The sequence below is a fragment of the Saccopteryx bilineata genome, chromosome 5 (genome assembly GCF_036850765.1).
Source record: "Saccopteryx bilineata isolate mSacBil1 chromosome 5, mSacBil1_pri_phased_curated, whole genome shotgun sequence".
Lineage (NCBI taxonomy): Eukaryota > Metazoa > Chordata > Mammalia > Chiroptera > Emballonuridae > Saccopteryx > Saccopteryx bilineata.
In genome coordinates this window covers 167,512,841-167,532,197 of record NC_089494.1, presented here as the reverse complement: position 1 = coordinate 167,532,197, position 19,357 = coordinate 167,512,841, and the positions used below count along the sequence as shown (strand labels likewise).

The 19,357-nt window shown below is 39.7% G+C and overlaps 1 protein-coding gene and 1 pseudogene across 1 annotated transcript in view; both read left to right on the top strand.

The window, feature by feature from the left end:
- The window catches only part of LOC136338615 (uncharacterized protein FAM241A-like), a 32,060-nt gene extending 19,404 nt beyond the window's left edge, over positions 1–12,656 (top strand). The window contains exon 2 of the mRNA XM_066281158.1: positions 10,045–12,656. Within this exon, the coding sequence (XP_066137255.1) occupies positions 10,045–10,290 (246 nt within the window). The 3' untranslated portion in view covers positions 10,291–12,656. The remainder of the gene's footprint in view (positions 1–10,044) is intronic.
- On the top strand, positions 5,373–5,902 carry LOC136338616 (myosin regulatory light chain 12B pseudogene; annotated as a pseudogene).
- Positions 12,657–19,357: the final 6,701 nt, after the last annotated feature.

The following is a 19,357-nucleotide window of genomic DNA, read 5'->3' as shown; positions in this document are numbered from 1 at the left end:
AACCTTAAAAGGAAATAACACCTTAAGAGGGAGAAGATAGAGGAGTGGGAAAGATTTGGAGCAATAAATATGAAAGTTTGGATGGAGAGTTACCAAGAGGTAACTAAAAGGATTTGAGAATATAGAAGGAGTACCAACACCCAGATAATCCCTCTGAGCACAATTCTTAACCTAGAAGATGAGACAGGGAAACTGGAGCCTACTGAAATTCAGGGAGTGGGGGAGAACATGTGTTTATGAATTCATAGTTTAAATGGTAGACTGTGGGTTCTAAACTGCAAGGAGAAAATAAAAGCCCAAAGAGGTTGTTAAAATCTATAACTGCTACTTAATATCTATTTTCATGTATTAGTTTATCACAGAATGATACTCTGTCTTGTTGGTGTTTTGCAAATGTGAGACTCCTGCCCTTTTATATTGAAGTAACAAGATTTTTTTTCAAGAAATGTCTTTTGAGAGGTTGAGTGGAGATGATGGAGTGGATTGAGTTCTAGTATTTTTTTGGAAGAAGACTCTCTAGTCTAATAGCCCTCTGAAACTAACTGAAATTTATTTCTATCAGTGTTCCTCCTTAATGTTTGTCTTTCCATAATTATATTCAATCGAACAAATATTATACATAAAGGCAACCTTTCTATGATCATTGGAGCACATTATACAGTCATGCACTGCATAACAACATCTCGGTCAGTGAGAGACTGCATATACAACAGTGACTTCATAAGATTATAATGGAGCTGGAGTGGCATCAGAGAAATGGTGGCATGAGGGATACTCCTGATCTCTCCCCTTGAAATTTCAACAAATTGAACAACTATAGCACAACAAAAAGAACCCCAGCTGGGCTCACAGCTATATCTGAAAGATCTGTGCCACAAAGTGACTAAAAGTGGGATGGGTTGAAAATGGGGACAGAAAATAAATTGTTTTTGCAGTAGACTCTGGAAAAGAGAGAAACCAGAAGACTGAATTTTTTCTTTCCTTGCTAATGTGAGAGAGGGAGGCATGTTTAACTTGGGTTTTGTTTTGGAGCTGGGAGAGGGAGAGACTGAGGGGCATGGGGAAGGAGCTGAATTAAGATGGATGCAACTGAGACCAGGAACACGGCCTAGGTTACAGGGCCTGCTGCATCACTTGGCTCCACTTGAAATTGCCAGCATTGAGTGCATGCACAACCTGCAGCAGTCACTCGATTGGTGCACACTTAGCCCATGGAGTCCCATGCAGCTTTATGGTGCACTCCATCTGCATGTGCTTAGCCTGTGGAGTTCAGTGTGCATGGCACTCAAGCACAATTGGCTAACAGTGCACAGCCCACATTCTACCTGTGGTCTACACTATGTATAGTGTCAGACCCACCCACCGAAGCAACAGCGGCCCTGCCTATATCATTACAATAGCAACACCTCAGCAGAGCTTTGCCCAAGAATTTCCACCAAAGCTATCCTTCAAATATGAATGAGGAATAAAAACTTTTACAGATAGAAACTGAGGGAATACATCACCAGAAAACTCCCACTTCAAGAAATACTAAAAGGGGTTATCCAACTAGATGCAAAGAACAAAACAAAACTACAAGTAAAAACTCCAACAAGATCACAATAAAAACAAGGATAATCTGTGACAACAATATAAAAGGGGAGAGAGGATAAAGATCAGCAGTAGCAAAGGAGAACGGAATGCAGAAGCACTGATGAGATAATGGACTCTTGTAAATATGACAATTTTTATTTTCATAACCTAATGGTAACCACCCATGAAAATACTACTACCAAACCATGTAGCTTAACAAGGAAGAAACGGGAAAGAAGTATGGAATACCACCAAACAAAAACAACTGTCAGAAAAACAAAAGAGAAGAACCAAACAAGACAGAGCTATCAGAAAGCAATATATAAAATGGCTATAGGAAATCAGCAAGTGTCAATAATTACCCTAAATGTAAATGGATTGAACTCACCAATAAAAAGACACAGAGTAGTGGATTTGATCAAAAAGCAAATCACAAACGTATGTTGCCTTCAACTGATACATCTAAGTTACAAGGATGAAAGTAAATTTAAAGTAAAATGTTGGGAAACAATTTTCCAAGCATATAATACCCAAAGAAAAGCAGAGATAGCCATACTTATATCTGACAATGTTGACTTCAAGACAACAAAGGTAACCAGAGACAAAGATGGGCATTTCATAATGACAAAGGGGACATTGTATCAAGAATATATGCATCAGGCCCTGGCCGGTTGGCTCAGCGGTAGAGCGTCAGCCTGGCATGCGGGGGACCCGGGTTCAATTCCCGGCTAGGGCACATAGGAGAAGCGCCCATTTGCTTCTCCACCCCCCCTCCTTCCTCTCTGTCTCTCTCTTCCCCTCCCGCAGCCAAGGCTCCATTGGCCCGGGCGCTGGGGATGGCTCCTTGGCCTCTGCCCCAGGCGCTAGAGTGGCTCTGGTCGCGGCAGAGTGACGCCCCAGAGGGGCAGAGCATCACCCCCTGGTGGGCAGAGCATCGCCCCTGGTGGGCGTGCTGGGTGGTTCTCGGTCGGACGCATGCAGGAGTCTGTCTGACTGTCTCTCCCCGTTTCCAGCTTCAGAAAAATACAAAAAAAAAAAAAAAAAAAAGAATATATGCATCAAACCAAGGAGCACCAAAATATATGACTTCTAACTGATCTAAAAATAGAAACAGACTCATACTTGGAAATCTCAATACACCATTGACAGTTCTAGATCATTCATCCAAACAGAAAAACTATAAAGAAATATCGGCCTTAAGTGCACACTAGACCAAATGGACATAATAGATATCTACAGGACATTTCATCCCAGAACTTTAGAGTATACATTTTTCTCCAATGTACATGGAACATTCTCAAGAATAGACACTATGTTAGGCTACAAACTAACATCAACAAATTCAGAAAGATTGAAATTATACCAAGCATATTTTCTGATCATAAGGCTTTGAAATTAGAATCAGTTGTAAAAAGGAAGAAAATAAACCCACCAAATGTGGAAATTAAACAACTACTTCTAAAAAAATGACTAGGTCAAAGAATAAATAAAAACAAATCAAAAGCTATATACAAACAAACGAAAATGACAACATATCAAAATTTCTGGGATGCAGCAAATGTAGTAATAAAAGTTTATATCGGCCCTGGCTGGTTGGCTCAGTGGTTGAGTGTCGGCCTGGCATGCAGGAATCCCAGGTTTGATTCCCGGCCAGGGCACACAGGAGAAGTGCCCATCTGTTTCTCCACCCCTCCCCCTCTCCTTCCTCTCTGTCTCTCTCTTCCCCTCCCGCAGCCAAGGCTCCATTGGAGCAAAGTTGGCCAGGGCACTAAGAATGGCTCTATGGCCTCTGCCTCAGGCGCTAGAATGGCTCTAGTTGCAACAGAGCAACGCCCCAGATGGGCAGAGCATCGCCCCCTGGTGGGCATGCCAGGTGGATCCCAGTTGGGGCATACAGGAGTCTGTCTGACTGCTTCCTCATTTCCAACTTCAGAAAAATACAAAAAGTTTATATCATTATAGACTTATATCAAGAAACAAGAGAGAGCCCAAGTAAATAACTTAACATGACACCTTAAGGACTTAGAAAAAGAAGATCAAAGGCAACTCAAAATCAGCAGAAAAAGGAAATAGTAAAAATTAGAGCAGAAACAAGTGAAATAGAGAACAGGAAAACTATAGAAAAAATTAATACAATAAAGAGCTGGTTTTTTGGCTCTGGCTGATTGCTAGTGGTAGAGTGTTGGCCCGGTATGTGGAAGTCCCGGGTTTGATTCCCGGCCAGGGCACACAGGAGAAGCACCCATCTGCTTCTCCACCCTTCCCCCTCTCCTTTCTATCTCTCTCTTCCCCTCCCACAGCCAAGGCTCTATTGGAGCAAAGTTGGCCCAGGTGCTGAGGATGGCTCCAGGGCCTCCATCTCAGGCACTAGAGTGGCTCCAGTTGCATCAGACAATGGCCCAGATGGGCAGAACATCACCCCATAATGGGCAAGCTGGGTGGATCCTGGTCAGGCGCATGCAGGAGTATGTCTCTGCCTCCCCACTTCTCACTTCAGAAAAATACCCAAAAAAAGCTGGTTTTTTGAAAAGATCAATAAAATCAACAAATCTCTGGCTAGCCTCAGTAAGGAAAAAAGAGAAAGGACTCATGTAAACAAAGCTTGAAATGAAAGAGAAGAAATTACCACAGATATCATAGATATAGAAAGGATTATTGTAGAATACACTGAAAAACTATGTCACCAAATTCAACAATCTAGAAGAAATGGACAAGTTCCTAGAACTATACAATCTTCCTAGACTGAGTCACGAAGAAGTGGAAAGCCTAAATAGATTCATAAGCAGGGAGGAAATAGAAACAACTATCACAAACCTCCCAAAAAACAAAAATCCAGGACCAGATAGTTACACTAGTGAATTCTACCAAATCCATAGAAGATTTGGTACCTATCCTTCTCAAAGTCTTCCAAAAAGTTGAAGAAGCAGCAATATTTCCGAACACATTTTATGAGGCCAATATAACCCTCATACCAAAACCTGGCAAGGACAATACAAAAAAAGAAAACTACGGACCAGTATCTTTAATGAATACAGGTGCAAAAATCCTAAACAAAATACTAGCAAATCAAATACAACACATTAAAAAGAATACATTACAATCAAGTGGGATTCATCCCAGGAGCATAAGAGTGGTTCAACATATGAAAATCAATTAACTTAATACACCATGTCAACAAAACAACAAAAATTATATGATCCCATCAATAGATGCAGAGAAGGCATTTGATAAGAAACAACATCCCTTTATGTTTAAATACTCAATAAAATGGGTATAGAAGGAAAATACCTCAACATAAGAAAGGCCATATATGGCAAACCATCAACTAATACCATATTAATAGTAAAAAATTGAAAACTTTTTCTCTAAAATCAGGAATGAGACAAAGCTGCCCACTCTCTCCACTTCTATTCAACATAGTGCTGGAAGTTTTAGCTAGAGCATTCAGACAAGAGAAAGAAATAAAAGGCATTCATATCAGAAAAGAAGAAGCAAAGGTTTCATTTTTCGTAGATGACATGATCTTGTATATAGAAAACCCCAAACACTCCACAGAAAGACTATTAGAAACAATAAACCAATACAGTAAGGTCGCAGGATACAAAATTAATATATAGAAGTCTATTGCTTTTGTATATGCCAACAATGAAACTTAAGAAAATGAACTCAAAAATATAATCCCTTTTACAGTGCAACAAATAATAATAATAAAAGGCCTAGGAATAAACATAACAAAGAATGTAAAGGGTCTCTCATTGACTCCTGCAGGGCAGCCTGGGTTTTGGTGACTGGCGGTGAATTAAACTGCCTCTATGTCAAGCAAAAAGGCAAAGACCAGGACCCCTAAGAAGCACCCTCAGAGCACAACATCCAGTGTGTTTGCCATGTTTAGCCAGTCACAGACTCAGGAGTATAAAGAGGCCTTCAACATTATTCATCAGAACAGAGATGGGTTCACTGACAAGGGAGATTTGCATGATATATTTGCTTCTCTCGGGAAGATTCCAACAGATGCATACCTCAACCCAGGATGAATGACGCGCCATAGCCCATAAATTTCACCATGTTCCTCATGATGTTTGGTGAGAAGTTAAATGGCACAGATCGGAAGATGTCCTCAGAAATGCGTTTGCTTGCTTTGATGAAGAAGCAACTGGCACCATTCAGGAAGATTACCTGAGAGAGCTGCTGACAGCAATGGGAGATCAGTTTACAGACAAGGAAGTGGATGGGCTGTACAGAGAAGCACCTCTTGACAAAAGGGGAAATTTCAATGTACATTGAGTTCACATACATCCTTAAATATGGAGCTAAAGATAAAGATGACTGAGAGAACTTCAGCTAAAACCTTCCAATTATTTTGTCTTAGTCTGTTTTATTTCCCTAACACTTTACCTTATCCTCATAGACCTGTTGCATGCCACTTAATATCTCAGCTTTGCCTCTTATTTTTTAATGTATTTATTCTAGAATTTTCTGCCACTTAGCACTTATATAATCAGATTGCAGATAGGGATGAGGTTGTAAATTGTGCTGAAAAAGTTTGCAAATAAAATAAACAAATGTGAAAGCCTAGGAGAATATATTTAGTATTTCTGGTTTTGCTAGATATTTACATTTTATATAATAAAAGTGCTATTTTGAAATTTAAAGAAAAATAATGTAAAGGATCTATATACAATTATAAACCGTTATTAAAGGAAATCGATAAAGACACAATGAAATGGAAAAGTATTCCATGTTCTTGGATAGGAAGAATAAATATAGTTAAAATGGCCATATTACAAATTTAATGCAATCCTCATCAAAATTCCAATGTCATTTTTTAAAGAAATGAAACAAAAAAAATCACCAGGTTTATATAGAACCATAAAAAAAAACCTAAATAACAAAAGCAATCCTGAGAAAAAAGAATGAATCTGGAGGCATTACAATATCTGACTTCAAATTATGCTACAGAGCCACAATAATTAAAACAGCATGGTGCTGCCTGACCAGGCGGTGGCACTGTAGATAGAGCATCGGACTGGGATGCAGGAGGATCCAGGTTTGAGACCCCGAGGTCGCCAGCTTGAGCGTGGGCTCATCTGGCTTGAGCAAAAAGCTCATCAGCTTGGACCCAAGGTCGCTGGCTCGAGCAAGGGGTAACTCAGTCTGCTGAAGGCCCGCGGTCAAGGCACATATGAGAAAGCAATCAATGAACAACTGAAGTGTCGCAACAAAAAACTGATGATTGATGCTTGTCATCTCTCGCCGTTCCTGTCTGTCCCTATCCCTCTCTCTGACTCTCTCTCTGTCCCTGTTAAAAAAGAAAAAAAAAAAGAAAAAACCAGCATGGTGCTGGCAGAAAAATAGACACACAGACCAATGGAGCAAAATTGGGAACCCAGAAATAAAACCACATATATATGGACAAATCATCTTCGACAAAGGAGCCAAAAACATACAATGGAGAAAAGAAAGCCTCTTCAATAAATGGTGCTGGGAAAATTGGAAAGCCACATGCAAAATAATGAAACCTGACTACAGTTTGTCCCCTTGCACAAAAATTAATTCAAAATGGATCAAAGACCTAAATATAAGATCTGAAATAATAAATTATATAAAAGAAAACATAGGCACTAAACTCATGGAGTTTGGCGTAGGGAACAGTTTACAAATTTGACCTGAAAGGCAAGGGAAGTAAAGGCAAAAATAAATGAATGGGACTATATCAAACTAAAAAGCTTCTGCACAACAAAGGAAACTGACAACCAAACAGACAGCCAACTAAATGGGAGATGATTTTTGCAAATAACATCTCTGATAAGGGGTTAATACCCAAAATATATAAAGAACTCACAAAGCTCAGCAACAAACAAGCAAACAGTCCAATTAAAAAATGGGGAGAGGACCTGAACAGACACTTCTCCCAAGAAGAAATACAGATGGCCAACAGGTATATAAAAAGTGCTCATCTTCACTAGCTATTTGAGAAATGCAAATCAGAACTATAATGAGATACCACTTCACATCTGTTAGATTGGCTATTATCAACAAGACAGGTAATAACAAGTGTTGGAGAGGCTGTGGAGAAAAAGGAACCCTTATTCACTGCTGTTGGGAATGCAAAGTAGTACATTATGGAAGAAAGTATGGTGGTTCCTCAGAATTACTAATAGAACACCATATGACCCAACAATCCCTCTACTGGGTGTATAACCCAAAACTCAAAAACATTGGTATGTAAAGACACATGCACCCCCATGTTCATTCATCGCAGCATTGTTCACAATGGCCAAGACATGGAAACAACCAAAGTGCCCTTCAGTAGAGGATTGGATAAAGAAGATGTGGTACATATATACAATGGAATACTATTCAGCCATAAGAAACGATGATATATTATGATTTAACACAACATGGATGGACCTTGATGACACTATACTGAGTGAAATAAGTAAATCAGAAAAAGCTAAAAAGTGTATGATTCCATACATAGGTGGGATACAAAATTGAGACTCATGGCCTGACCTGTGGTGGTGCAGTGGATAAAGCATCAGCCAAAATTGAGACTCATGGACATAGATAAGAGTGCAGTGGTTACCAGGGGAGGGGGATGTAGGGGAGAGAAAGGGGGTTGGGGGAAGAGTATAGAGACAAATATAAAGTGACATTGGACGATGTGACTTTGAGTGATGGGTATAGAACATAATCAACTGTCCAAATGATGTGGAGATGTTTTCTCTAAATCTATATACTCAGGTTGACCAATGTCACCGTTAAATTTAATTTTCTAAATAAATGTTTTTAAAGATAGATTATAATGGAGCGGAAAATTTCCTATTGCCTACTTGTATCATGGCCACAATAATGTGGTAGGGCAGTACATTACTCATGTTAGTAGTGATATTGGTATAAACACACTGCACTGCCAGTTGTGTACAGGTATAGCACATACAATTATGTATATATAGAACATAATATTTGATGACAATAAAAGACTGTGTTACTGGTTTATGTATTCACTATACTGTATTTTTTTTATCACTTAGAGTGATTCTTTATACTTATTTAAAAAACAGTATGTCACATTACACCAGCAACAACCTCATACATCTTATATTTACTGTGTCTTTTGCTTACATAATTTTCTCTTGCACTTGATATAACTTCATGTTATTTTGTTCATCATGGTTCCTAAGCATACAAAATACACTGCTAGTGTTTCCCATGAGAGGCCAAGTCCAGTGATTGACCTGGAAACAAAATTAAAAGTGATTAAGGACTATGAAAGGGGAAAATCAGTGATGGTTATTGCTTGCCAGACAGGCATATCCCATTCCACCATAGCTACAATCTTAAAGAACAAGAACAAAGTTATGGAAGCTGTTAAAGTATCTGCTTCATTGAAGACAAGGAGACTATCAAAAAGTAAAGAGGGGCCTACATCAGACAGAGAGAAACTTCTAATGACACGGGTTGAAGAGCTAGTACAGAAGCTCTCTCAGTATTGTGACAATCACAGCCAGAGCAAGGAGTTTGTGATGTTGAAAGAAAAGGCTGAAACCTACTAAAATGTTGAATTTACTGCTAGCTCTGGGTGATTTGAACAATTCAAGAATCATTTGCATTGCATAATATGAAAGTGAGTGGTAAGTCTGCAAGTGTTGATTGGAAGGCAGCTGGATAATTTGGGGGCATCTTAGAATTATTTCTTTGTCATGTATAATTGGGTACACATGGACATTTTCTGGAGAACTGACTTCTAAGTGGACTTTTGGGATCATTGTACAAAATTATTTCTATTTGTAATATGTATTTCTTCTAATGAGATTAATAGGCATTTAAGACATTTGTAGAATTTAGATAGTAAACTGTGCAAGGGCCTACACTAAAATCCCCTCGCTGGGTCTAAGGCTAAGAATTATAGCAGTAATGATAGGATTGTTCAATAATAGCAGCAAGACATGCTCCAGTCAGCTGAGACTAGGTTACGTAAAGTCTTAGTGTCAAAGGAATGCACTAAAAAGAAGCTTACTTAAAAGTCCGGGGCCCTGCCTCAAAACAGGATATTGGTGGGAAAAGGTTCTTCTGAAATCATGGCCACTGAAAAGAGCAATACAAACGTGAATCTTCATATAAGCAGTTAGCTGTCTTTGTGTAATTCCCAGAAACTAGAAAATGAATGGAAATGAATCATCTCCTCCTTTCATCTTGTAAATCAGTGTTCCAGTCGTTGAGGGTCCAGTCATTGTTGAGTTCCACAGAAAATAAGTCTGTGCTTTCCATATTCTTGAAAGGTGGGCACAGATACAGTTGTTCTATATCTCAGTCAAATGGAACATTCCCAAATATTTATTGAATGATTATCAGAAGTATTATCCAGTACTTTGGAAGATATAGAAAAATTATGAGATAATCTTTATTCTTAAATACCTTCACCTATTTCTCATTTTATGTTTGTTTTATATTATCTATTTGTCTTTAAAGGATTGTGAAGAATCACAGAACCACATTGGCAATCCTGTTGGAGATGACTACAAAAAGATGGGAACACTTTTTGGTGAACTGAACAAAAGCCTCATCAACATGGGTTTTATAAGGATGTCTTTTGGAGAACAAATTGTGGAACCAGTGATAGTCATTTTCTTTTGGGTTATGCTGTGGTTCCTTGGCCTACAAGCCTTTGGACTAGTTGTTGTTCTTTGCCTTGTTATTATTTATGTACAACATTAAAGTATGGCTGAAAGAGCTGTTGGTTGACATTTGGTAAATATATATATATATACACACATATATGTGTATATATATATATAATTAGTGAAGTTAATATATATATATAATTAGTGAAGTTATAATCACTACATGAAAGCCAAAAAGTCTGCCTTGTTTCAAATTGTGTGCTTTTTTGTAATATAAGTAAATGTTGTTTAAAATAAAACTCAACTTTTGATTATAACAGGGTTCAACATAGATCTTGTAGCTTATTCAAAACTCTTGTTTTAATACTATAACCTGTGCTGACTTTCAAATACCCCTATTCCCGTGCCAAATCTTAAATAACACCTGCAAGTGAGCAGGAAGAATAACAGGATATGGAGTTCAAATTGCAACATAGGCCTTATAAAGAGCTCCACTAAAACGTTTTAGGAGGAAAATGATAAAATAATGAGCTAAAACTAAGTTTTACTTAGGGAATTACTCTCCCCCACTAAATAACCCCATATTTTTTAGGAAATAATTTGGATTTCTATTACCCCTGCTCAGTCCACACCAATGTAAATGATCATTATATACTACCTTAATATTTTGATGAAAATTAGTAAAACTAGCACATATTCTAAAGATTGAAAATAATATATTTATTATTGCTTGGGAAACTTCCCAGGTTAACCACAACATTTTTATAATGAAACACTTGGATCTGGAATTACTTCAGTATGTCATTTAAAGATTTAGGTAATTTTGGTGCTAATTATTTTTGTGAATTTTTAAAGCCTCAGAAGCCAGATTCATAGTTGGTTGTATGTACCCCATGGTAATGCTGTAGTTGCATTATTTTTTTTATAGAAAGACATTTTCAGTGTATTTTTTTGAATTTTTTTTTCCTGTATTTTTCTGAAGCCGGAAACGGGGAGAGACAGACAGACTCCCGCATGCACCCGACCAGAATCCACCCGGCACACCCACCAGGGGGCGACGCTCTGCCCCTTCGGGGCGTCACTCTGTTGCGACCAGAGCCACTCTAGTACCTGGGGCAGAGGCCAAGGAGCCATCCCCAGCGCCCGGGCCATCTTTGCTCCAGTGGAGCCTCGGCTGCGGGAGGGGAAGAGAGACAGAGAGGAAGGAGAGGAGGAGGGGTGAAGAAGCAGATGGGTGCTTCTCCTGTGTGCCCTGGCCGGGAATCGAACCCGGGACTTCTGCACGCCAGGCCAATGCTCTACCATTGAGCCAACCGGCCAGGGCAGAAATTTTTTATATTTTATAGTTCTTTTATAGCACCTACTCTTAAGACTTTAAGAATTGACTTATCTTGGCATGAATTTTTCCCTCAGAAAAATTTATTTGTATTATCTTTACATATTCTTTTGAGGAAAAATAAGCTTATTTTCTTTGCTATATGTATTGGAAAGTACAGTATTACAAAGTAAAAACCCAATCTTAAATTTGGAACTTAACAGCCAATTGTAGTAATATATATTTCTCTAAAGCTAAAGTGAAGTTATTAATGTGTCTTAATTCAGAATTATGAGGTTTTATATGGAAATAAGCACTTCTTTAAATATACTTTGAAAATGGAAAATGGCTTAGTGATATTTTGGGTCTTGTTAGAGAACCTAAAATTTTTATGCTTTCATCTCAAAGAGTTTTATATACACAAAGGAGAGGTAGTTAAGATAATTATCTAAAAATTCAAGTAAAATAAGAGGAAAATGGGACATTGGGGCATTTTTATCTTTGGCAAGCAATAACTAAAGTATGTAAAGTGTTTGATATTCCATTTTGTGAAGTTTTTACCCAATCCTGTTTTTAAAATGTATTTTATAAGTTCTCATTGTCTTCCATTCTGAAGCAGAAAATTAATGAAAAATGTTCAATTTAGAATTCTAAAATCATATAATCCTGAACAAAAATACCAATCTCAGTACACTAAACATATTGTGCATTTGTACAAAAACTAGACCTTTTAAAGTTTGGCTTAAAAAACAAAAGACTTTGTACTATAACATTGTATTTTTATTGGGCTTGCAGTATTTTTATGGTCACTTTTATAAACTCGTCATAAACGCAAATTCTTTGAAAAGCTGTCTTCATTTGTACACAGTAGAATTGTGAAGTTTTTCATAGGAATCATGAGATTTCTTAAATATCTGCATTAAATATTTAAAAATGCATTCTTTTTTATGCTACCAGGAATTTTAACTTCTCTTTGAAATATGAAAAAGACATAGTATGCATAATAGCAGCTCTGGTTCTCCCAGTGCCTGAAGTTGAAAATATTTTAAAAGTAAATTTTAATAGTAATATTTTAGTATACCAATAATACTATGTATCTGCATGCTATGCTAAGTGTATATATTAAATTATATAAAGAAATGAAATATTTTGCTACTCTTCTTTCTGCATGTATTGTTGGTTAGAATCATATACCATCAAATTGTTTGCTTTGAAAAGGAAAAAACAAACTTTGCCTACTAGATAGAAATAAAAGTCTCTTTTATGAAATATATTAGAATGAAAAGTATACTGATATCCCAAAATAAAAAGAAACTGGTGGACATTTCTTTGGCTCTTAGTATAAAGAATTAGTTTGAAAATGATTCTCAATCCTTTCAATTTCAGATAAAACCCAATTTTACAAGCTTATTGCTTATAAAAAAGGTATGTGAGTTAACACATGCTGTTATTAGATTAATGGTACATTACTCATACCACCAGCCCTCAATTCAAAGACAAGAGGCTAAGATCTACAAATTTCATTCAAGTAAAATTCAGTATTTACAGAATATATTCCTCATATCTTAAGCTGTATTCCAGATAACGTCCCATTCCTGGTCAGCAGTCAGATCATTCTTGGTCCAGTAGTGTGCTAGAACTAACTTGCACTAGCTGGCAAAAGCCACTCGATACATTTTTTCCTACTCTGCCTCCAGTGACGTCAAGTTGGTAGCTTGCCACTGTTGTGGGGAGAGGGGGGTGGATATATTTATACCAGGGGTCCTCAAACTTTTTACACAGGGGGCCAGTTCACTGTCCCTCAGACCATTGGAGGGCCGGACTTAAAAAAAAACTATGAACAAATCCCTATGCACACTGCACATATCTTATTTTAAAGTAAAAAAAACAAAACGGGAACAAATACAATATTTAAAATAAAGAACAAGTAAATTTAAATCAACAAACTGACCAGTATTTCAATGGGAACTATGGGCCTGCTTTTGTCTAATGAGATGGTCAATGTGCTCTTCTCCCTGACCACCAATGAAAGAGGTGCCCCTTTCGAAAGTGCGGCTGGGGCTGGATAAATGGCCTCAGGGGGCCGCATGCGTCCCACCACAATAGTTTGGGGACCCCTGATTTACACTATAAAAAATTAACAGACACAAAAATCAGGGCTCTCTTTTCCTGACAAGCCAGTTGTTAAACATATATCAGCAAAACAGTGATTAGCCACTCAGCCATTCTAGAGGCCACATTCCCATTTCTTCTCCTATGGATACAAAAGGAAGGGTGTTGACTCAAGTCCCTATTGACACATACAAAACTATTTGGATCTTTTCTGTGTGGAAATTATGGACCATAGTCATCTCCTGACCATAGCATAACTCTATTTACTCACATGCTTTGATCAAAGAAAAATCTCTCTGGGCTGTCACTGAGGTGCAAACCCATTAAAGACTATCTAGACAATTTGGAAATAAGGCATGGTTACAGAACTGATGGCATGCAAATTACAGCGCAAGTAAAGATTTGTTGTAAAGTAGAAAGTTTAGCATAGCCAAAACTAAGTATTGAGCAACCAGAGGCTGTTGGTTTTTTTGGCTTGTAGATTATATTTTAATAGTTATTTTTAAAATGTTTATTGGGCCCTGGCCATTGGCTCAGCAGTAGAGCATCAGCCCAGCATGTGGAAGTCCTGGGTTCAATTTCCAGTCAGGGCACACAGGAGAGGCGCCCATCTGCTCCTGCACCCTTCCCCCTCTCCTTCCTCTCTCTCTCTCTCTTTCTTCCCCTCCAGCAGCCAAGGCTCCATTAGAGCAAGTTGGCCCAGGCACTGAGGACAGCTGCATGTCTCCGCCTCAGGAGCTAGAGTGGCTCCAGCCGCAATGGAGCAATGCCCCAGATGGGCAGAGCATCGCCTTCTGGTGGGCATGCTGGGTAGATTCTAGTCAGGCGCATGCAGAAGTCTGACTGCCTCCCCGCTTCAGAAAAATACAAAAAAGGGGGAAAAAATTTTTTTTAATAATAAAATGTTTATTGACTTCAGGTTATTTTATACTATGTTTTTGTGGCTTTACAAGGTAAAACAGAAGAAAAAATCCAGTAAGATTTTCATACCTGTTAGTACTTGTAGTAATAGATTTGGCCAAGGAGAAGATAAACTAATGTATAATTTACAGTTTTAGAATTACTGCTGGACTTAGAGCTCCTGTTTTTCTCTTTAGTTTTGGTATTCCTTAGGGTTTCTTACAACAGCCTATTCTCTCATCATGCCACACATTGCCTTGGGCAATGTCACCACTGCCATGGCTTTAGTTACCATATCATACTAACCACACTCTAGTCTGCATCTCCAGTTCAAAGCGCTGCACAGAACATCAGATCTAAATATTCAATTGCTTGTCCAACATTTGTACTTGCTTATCCCTCAGTATCCCAAATTCAATATCTTCTAAAAAGGAACTTAATATCCTTCTCACAAACTCTTTCTTCTTTCTCTGTTTTCAATCTCAGCAAATAACACAATCACCCTTACTCTGCCCACATATAACCAATCACCGAGTCATGCCTATTTTACTTCCTAAAGTGGTCATCTTTCTACTTCTCTCCATTCCCAGTATTACTTAATTTATACTACCATCATTATCTCACCTAGATTGCTGTCTCAATTCTAATTGTTCTCTGCCTTCATTTTCCATTTTATAGTCAGAATAATCTTTCTGAAACATAACTTTGATCTCCTTGGCCTAAATCTTTTCAGTGGCTTCTTGTCACCATTTGATAAAGTCTTTACTCCTTAATATGTTTTACCAGGCCCCTCGTGAACTGGTTGTTGCATACTTTGTCTCCCTAAGCTACCACCTTCCCCTTTTCCAGACTCAGCTATATGGAATTTATTTTTCAGTTCCAAGAGAGACATGCTTTCTCACTTCCAGAGCTCTCTACATGCTCTACCTTCTTTTTTTTTTTTTTTTTTTTTGTATTTTTATGAAGCTGGAATGGGGAGAGACAGTCAGACAGACTCCCGCATGCACCCGACTGGGATCCACCCGGCACGCCCACCAGGGGCGCCGCTCTGCCCACCAGGGGGCGATGCTCTGCTCCTCCAGGGCGTCGCTCTGCCACGACCAGAGCCACTCCAGCGCCTGGGGCAGAGGCCAAGGAGCCATCCCCAGCGCCTGGGCCATCTTTGCTCCAATGGAGCCTTAGCTGCGGGAGGGGAAGAGAGAGACAGAGAGGAAGGAGGGGGGGTGGAGAAGCAAATGGGCACTTCTCCTATGTGCCCTGGCCGGGAATTGAACCCGGGTCCCCCACACACCAGGCCAACGCTCTACCGCTGAGCCAACCTGCCAGGGCCTCTACCTTCTTTTTTAAACCCTCCCACCAACAGGTCCACAGCTTAATGCCTCAACATAGACATCATGTCCTCCAAAAAAATTTCTCTGATTCTTTTAGATCTAGTTTTGCTACCTTGTGTGCTATCAGAGAACCCTGTACTTCTCCTGTCAGCATTTGTCACTACATTGCAATAACTTATGTGTAAGCTTCTTCTACTAGACAGTAGGCTTCACAAGGGCAGAATACATCTTGTTGAATACATCTATCTTGTTCATTATTTCATTGCCTAGTGCAATGCCTGATATATATTTACTCAAAATATCTGTCAAATGAATAAATCAACTTCATGTGTTCATGCTTTCCCTATAGTGCAGTAACAAAGATTTAGAGATCGTCATACTTTAGAATTCTTTGACTCCAAAAATACTTATTGTGCATAAAGAGAGTAGATAGATGTATATGTTATCATTTATAAAGTTTTTCACTTTGTGTGCGTGTGTGTCACAGAGACAGAGGAACAGATAGAGACAGGTATGCAGGAAGGGAGAGAGATGAGAAGCATCAATTCTTTGTTGTGGCACCTTATTTGTTCATTGATTGCTTTCTCATATGTGCCTTGATGGGGGAGCTACAGCAGACTGAGTGACCCCTTGCTCAAGCCAGTGACCTTGGACTTCAAGCCAGTGACCTTTGGGCTCAAGCCAGTGACCATGGGGTGATGTCTGTGATCCTATGTTCAAGCCATATGAGCCCACTCTCAAGCCAGCAACCTTGGGGTTTGAAACCTGGGTCCTCTATGTCCCAGTCTGACGCTCTATCCACTGCACCAGGGGTTGGGAACCTTTTTGGCTGAGAGAGCCATGAACGCCACATATTTTAAAATGTAATTCCATGAGAGCCATACAACGACCCATGTACATTACGCATTATCCAATAAAAATTTGGTGTTGTCCCGAAGGACAGCTCCAGCCACCGGCAACCATGAACATGAACGGTAGGAAATGAATGGATTGTAATACATGAGAATGTTTTATATTTTTTAAATTATTTATTTTATTAAAGATTTGTCTGCGAGCCATATGTTCCCGACCCCTGCACTGCACCAACACCTGGTCAGGCAAAGTTTATTCACTTTTAATGGAAGAATGTCACAGAGACAATGACTACTCGGATACCACATGGCATGCACAGAGGGACCTAGGGGAGACCACCTCACAATTCCCCATATAGGTTTTATGAGATGGCCCTGACCCCCAGTCCTTATGGGTATTTATTGATATGCACAAAACAGAAGCAGGACAAGAATAAGGAAGTTAGGAAGCAGAAAAGAGAATGAGGAGAAGAGAATGAGGAAGTCAGGAAGGGGGCCTTCTTTAGAGCAGATTAAAGGGCAAGTGAAGTGGCTCAAATGTCCCCACCTATTGATTAATCAGAATTGCTAATTCTATCCTTATTGTGCTGCATTCAGCACAGTACTGTGTTCAGTACTTTTGTCAGTAAAGTCACTGTGGCCTTTGCCTCAGGGCACTGAACCCTGTCCCTGGTTTATGTTCCTATTCAGGGCGTCTACATCTCTCCCTTTTTCGTTTGAGTTGTTTATTAGGGGTTCAAATCTTCAGTAGGTTCTGGAGGATATTCTTCTACAGGGGGTGGTAGTTGCAGTGGGAGGTGAAGGGAAAGCATAGCTTCTGTGTGGAGCAGGGGTCCCCAAACTACGGCCCGCGGGCCGCATGCGGCCCCCTGAGGCCATTTATCCGGCCCCGCCGCACTTCCAGAAGGAGCACTTTTTCATTGGTGGTCAGTGAGAGGAGCATAGTTCCCATTGAAATACTGGTCAGTTTGTTGATTTAAATTTACTTGTTCTTTATTTTAAATATTGTATTTGTTCCCGTTTTGTTTTTTTACTTTAAAATAAGATATGTGCAGTGTGCGTAGGGATTTGTTCAAAGTTTTTTTATAGTCCGGCCCTCCAACATTCTGAGAGACAGTGAACTGGCCCCCTGTGTAAAAAGTTTGGGGACCCCTGGTGTGGAGGGTCCTTCAGAACAGACAACAGGGCTTTCAGGACTACAAGAAAACAAAGCAACAAAATGATAGCAAGACCTGCCATTATTCAAATTCACAAATTGAGACCTTGGAACCAATTCTTAGGATTAAGCCATTGAGCTAGGTCACCAAGGTGACTCAATGTCATAGTCTCAGCCTCACACTTGAGTTGATCCATTTGACTCTGCAACTTTTCCTGTAAATTTTGACTATCTTGACCTAATGGGGATTGAAAGGCGCCATGAAGCTGGCACTGAATATCTTCCCAAGATTCAGTAGAATTAAAGGGAATGGGAGTGACACACAGTCTGAAATTCTGTGTCACATGTAAGCTATTGATGATGCCACATAGCCTGCTGTCCCTCGCATATCCAGAGGACAGCAGCTTCCAGCACGTCTAGGCGTTGGAGAATATCTTGATAAATTTGAGTTAGAGACTGAAGTTCAGTTATAACATTCTGGAGATAGGAATTAACATGCTGTGCAGTCTGGATGGATGGACTGAGAGAGGGCAACAGCAGCCATAGCAGCCATGGCAGCTAGGGCTGTGGCAGCTATAATGGAAGCAATTAAAATGCCAATAACTCTCTTAGCCCGAGCATGGTCCAGAGCTCATGTGACTTGCTCCAGAGAAGAATTACTCATCCATAGCCAGGTGAGATTCACAAAGAACCCATGTCTGGGTACACTGTCAAAGAATGAATATATGGGTAATATTCAGGATGGTAACATTATAATGGGTAATAAGCCTGTAGACACGGCCACCATCACAGCCGCCTGGCCAGTGCAGGTTCACATCTGATTCGGACAGTAGGTAATGAAACAACAGAGCCAAGAACTGGTAGGCCATTACCTTTAATCCTAGCTGGGGGGCAAGAAATACACATTGGGCTCCAAAACCCACTCATTCAGTGCTCACAAAGCTACTGACTTCTCCGAGTTTCCTAGAATCAAAGGTTTCAACCTCCCCAGCCTTATTCACCTCTGTTCCCCATCTCCTTCTTGTAAGGTCAATGGATAATGGGGGATGGTCACATGGGGAACCCAGACCCGGGAATTTTGGCTAGGACCACCCACAACCAAGTGCGCCAAAAGAAACTTCCCAGGAGCCCTTTGGAAAAGAGAGACACCTCCGTCAGCCAGTGAGATTTCACCACATCATATTAACGACCACCCTAGGGACCCTTTAAATATCTCCCACGCGGGTCACCCCTTGCATGGTCCAGAGTTGCATGCAACTCCTCTTGTCTCTGTTCCTGGGGATCAGAGGACCTCATCGGGTGGGATGCATGCTGTACTAAGTAAAGCCTTTTATTATTCCACACTTCAGGGCTCCGGCCCCTTTCTTTTTTTCTCGGCAGGAAAAAATACCTTACACTTCTCTCTGCACAAACTGGCTTCTCCTTCAGCACTCCACTATCTTGGCTACTTCTCCTGTCCTCCATGTGCCCTTTCTCTGCTCTCCTCCTAGAACATA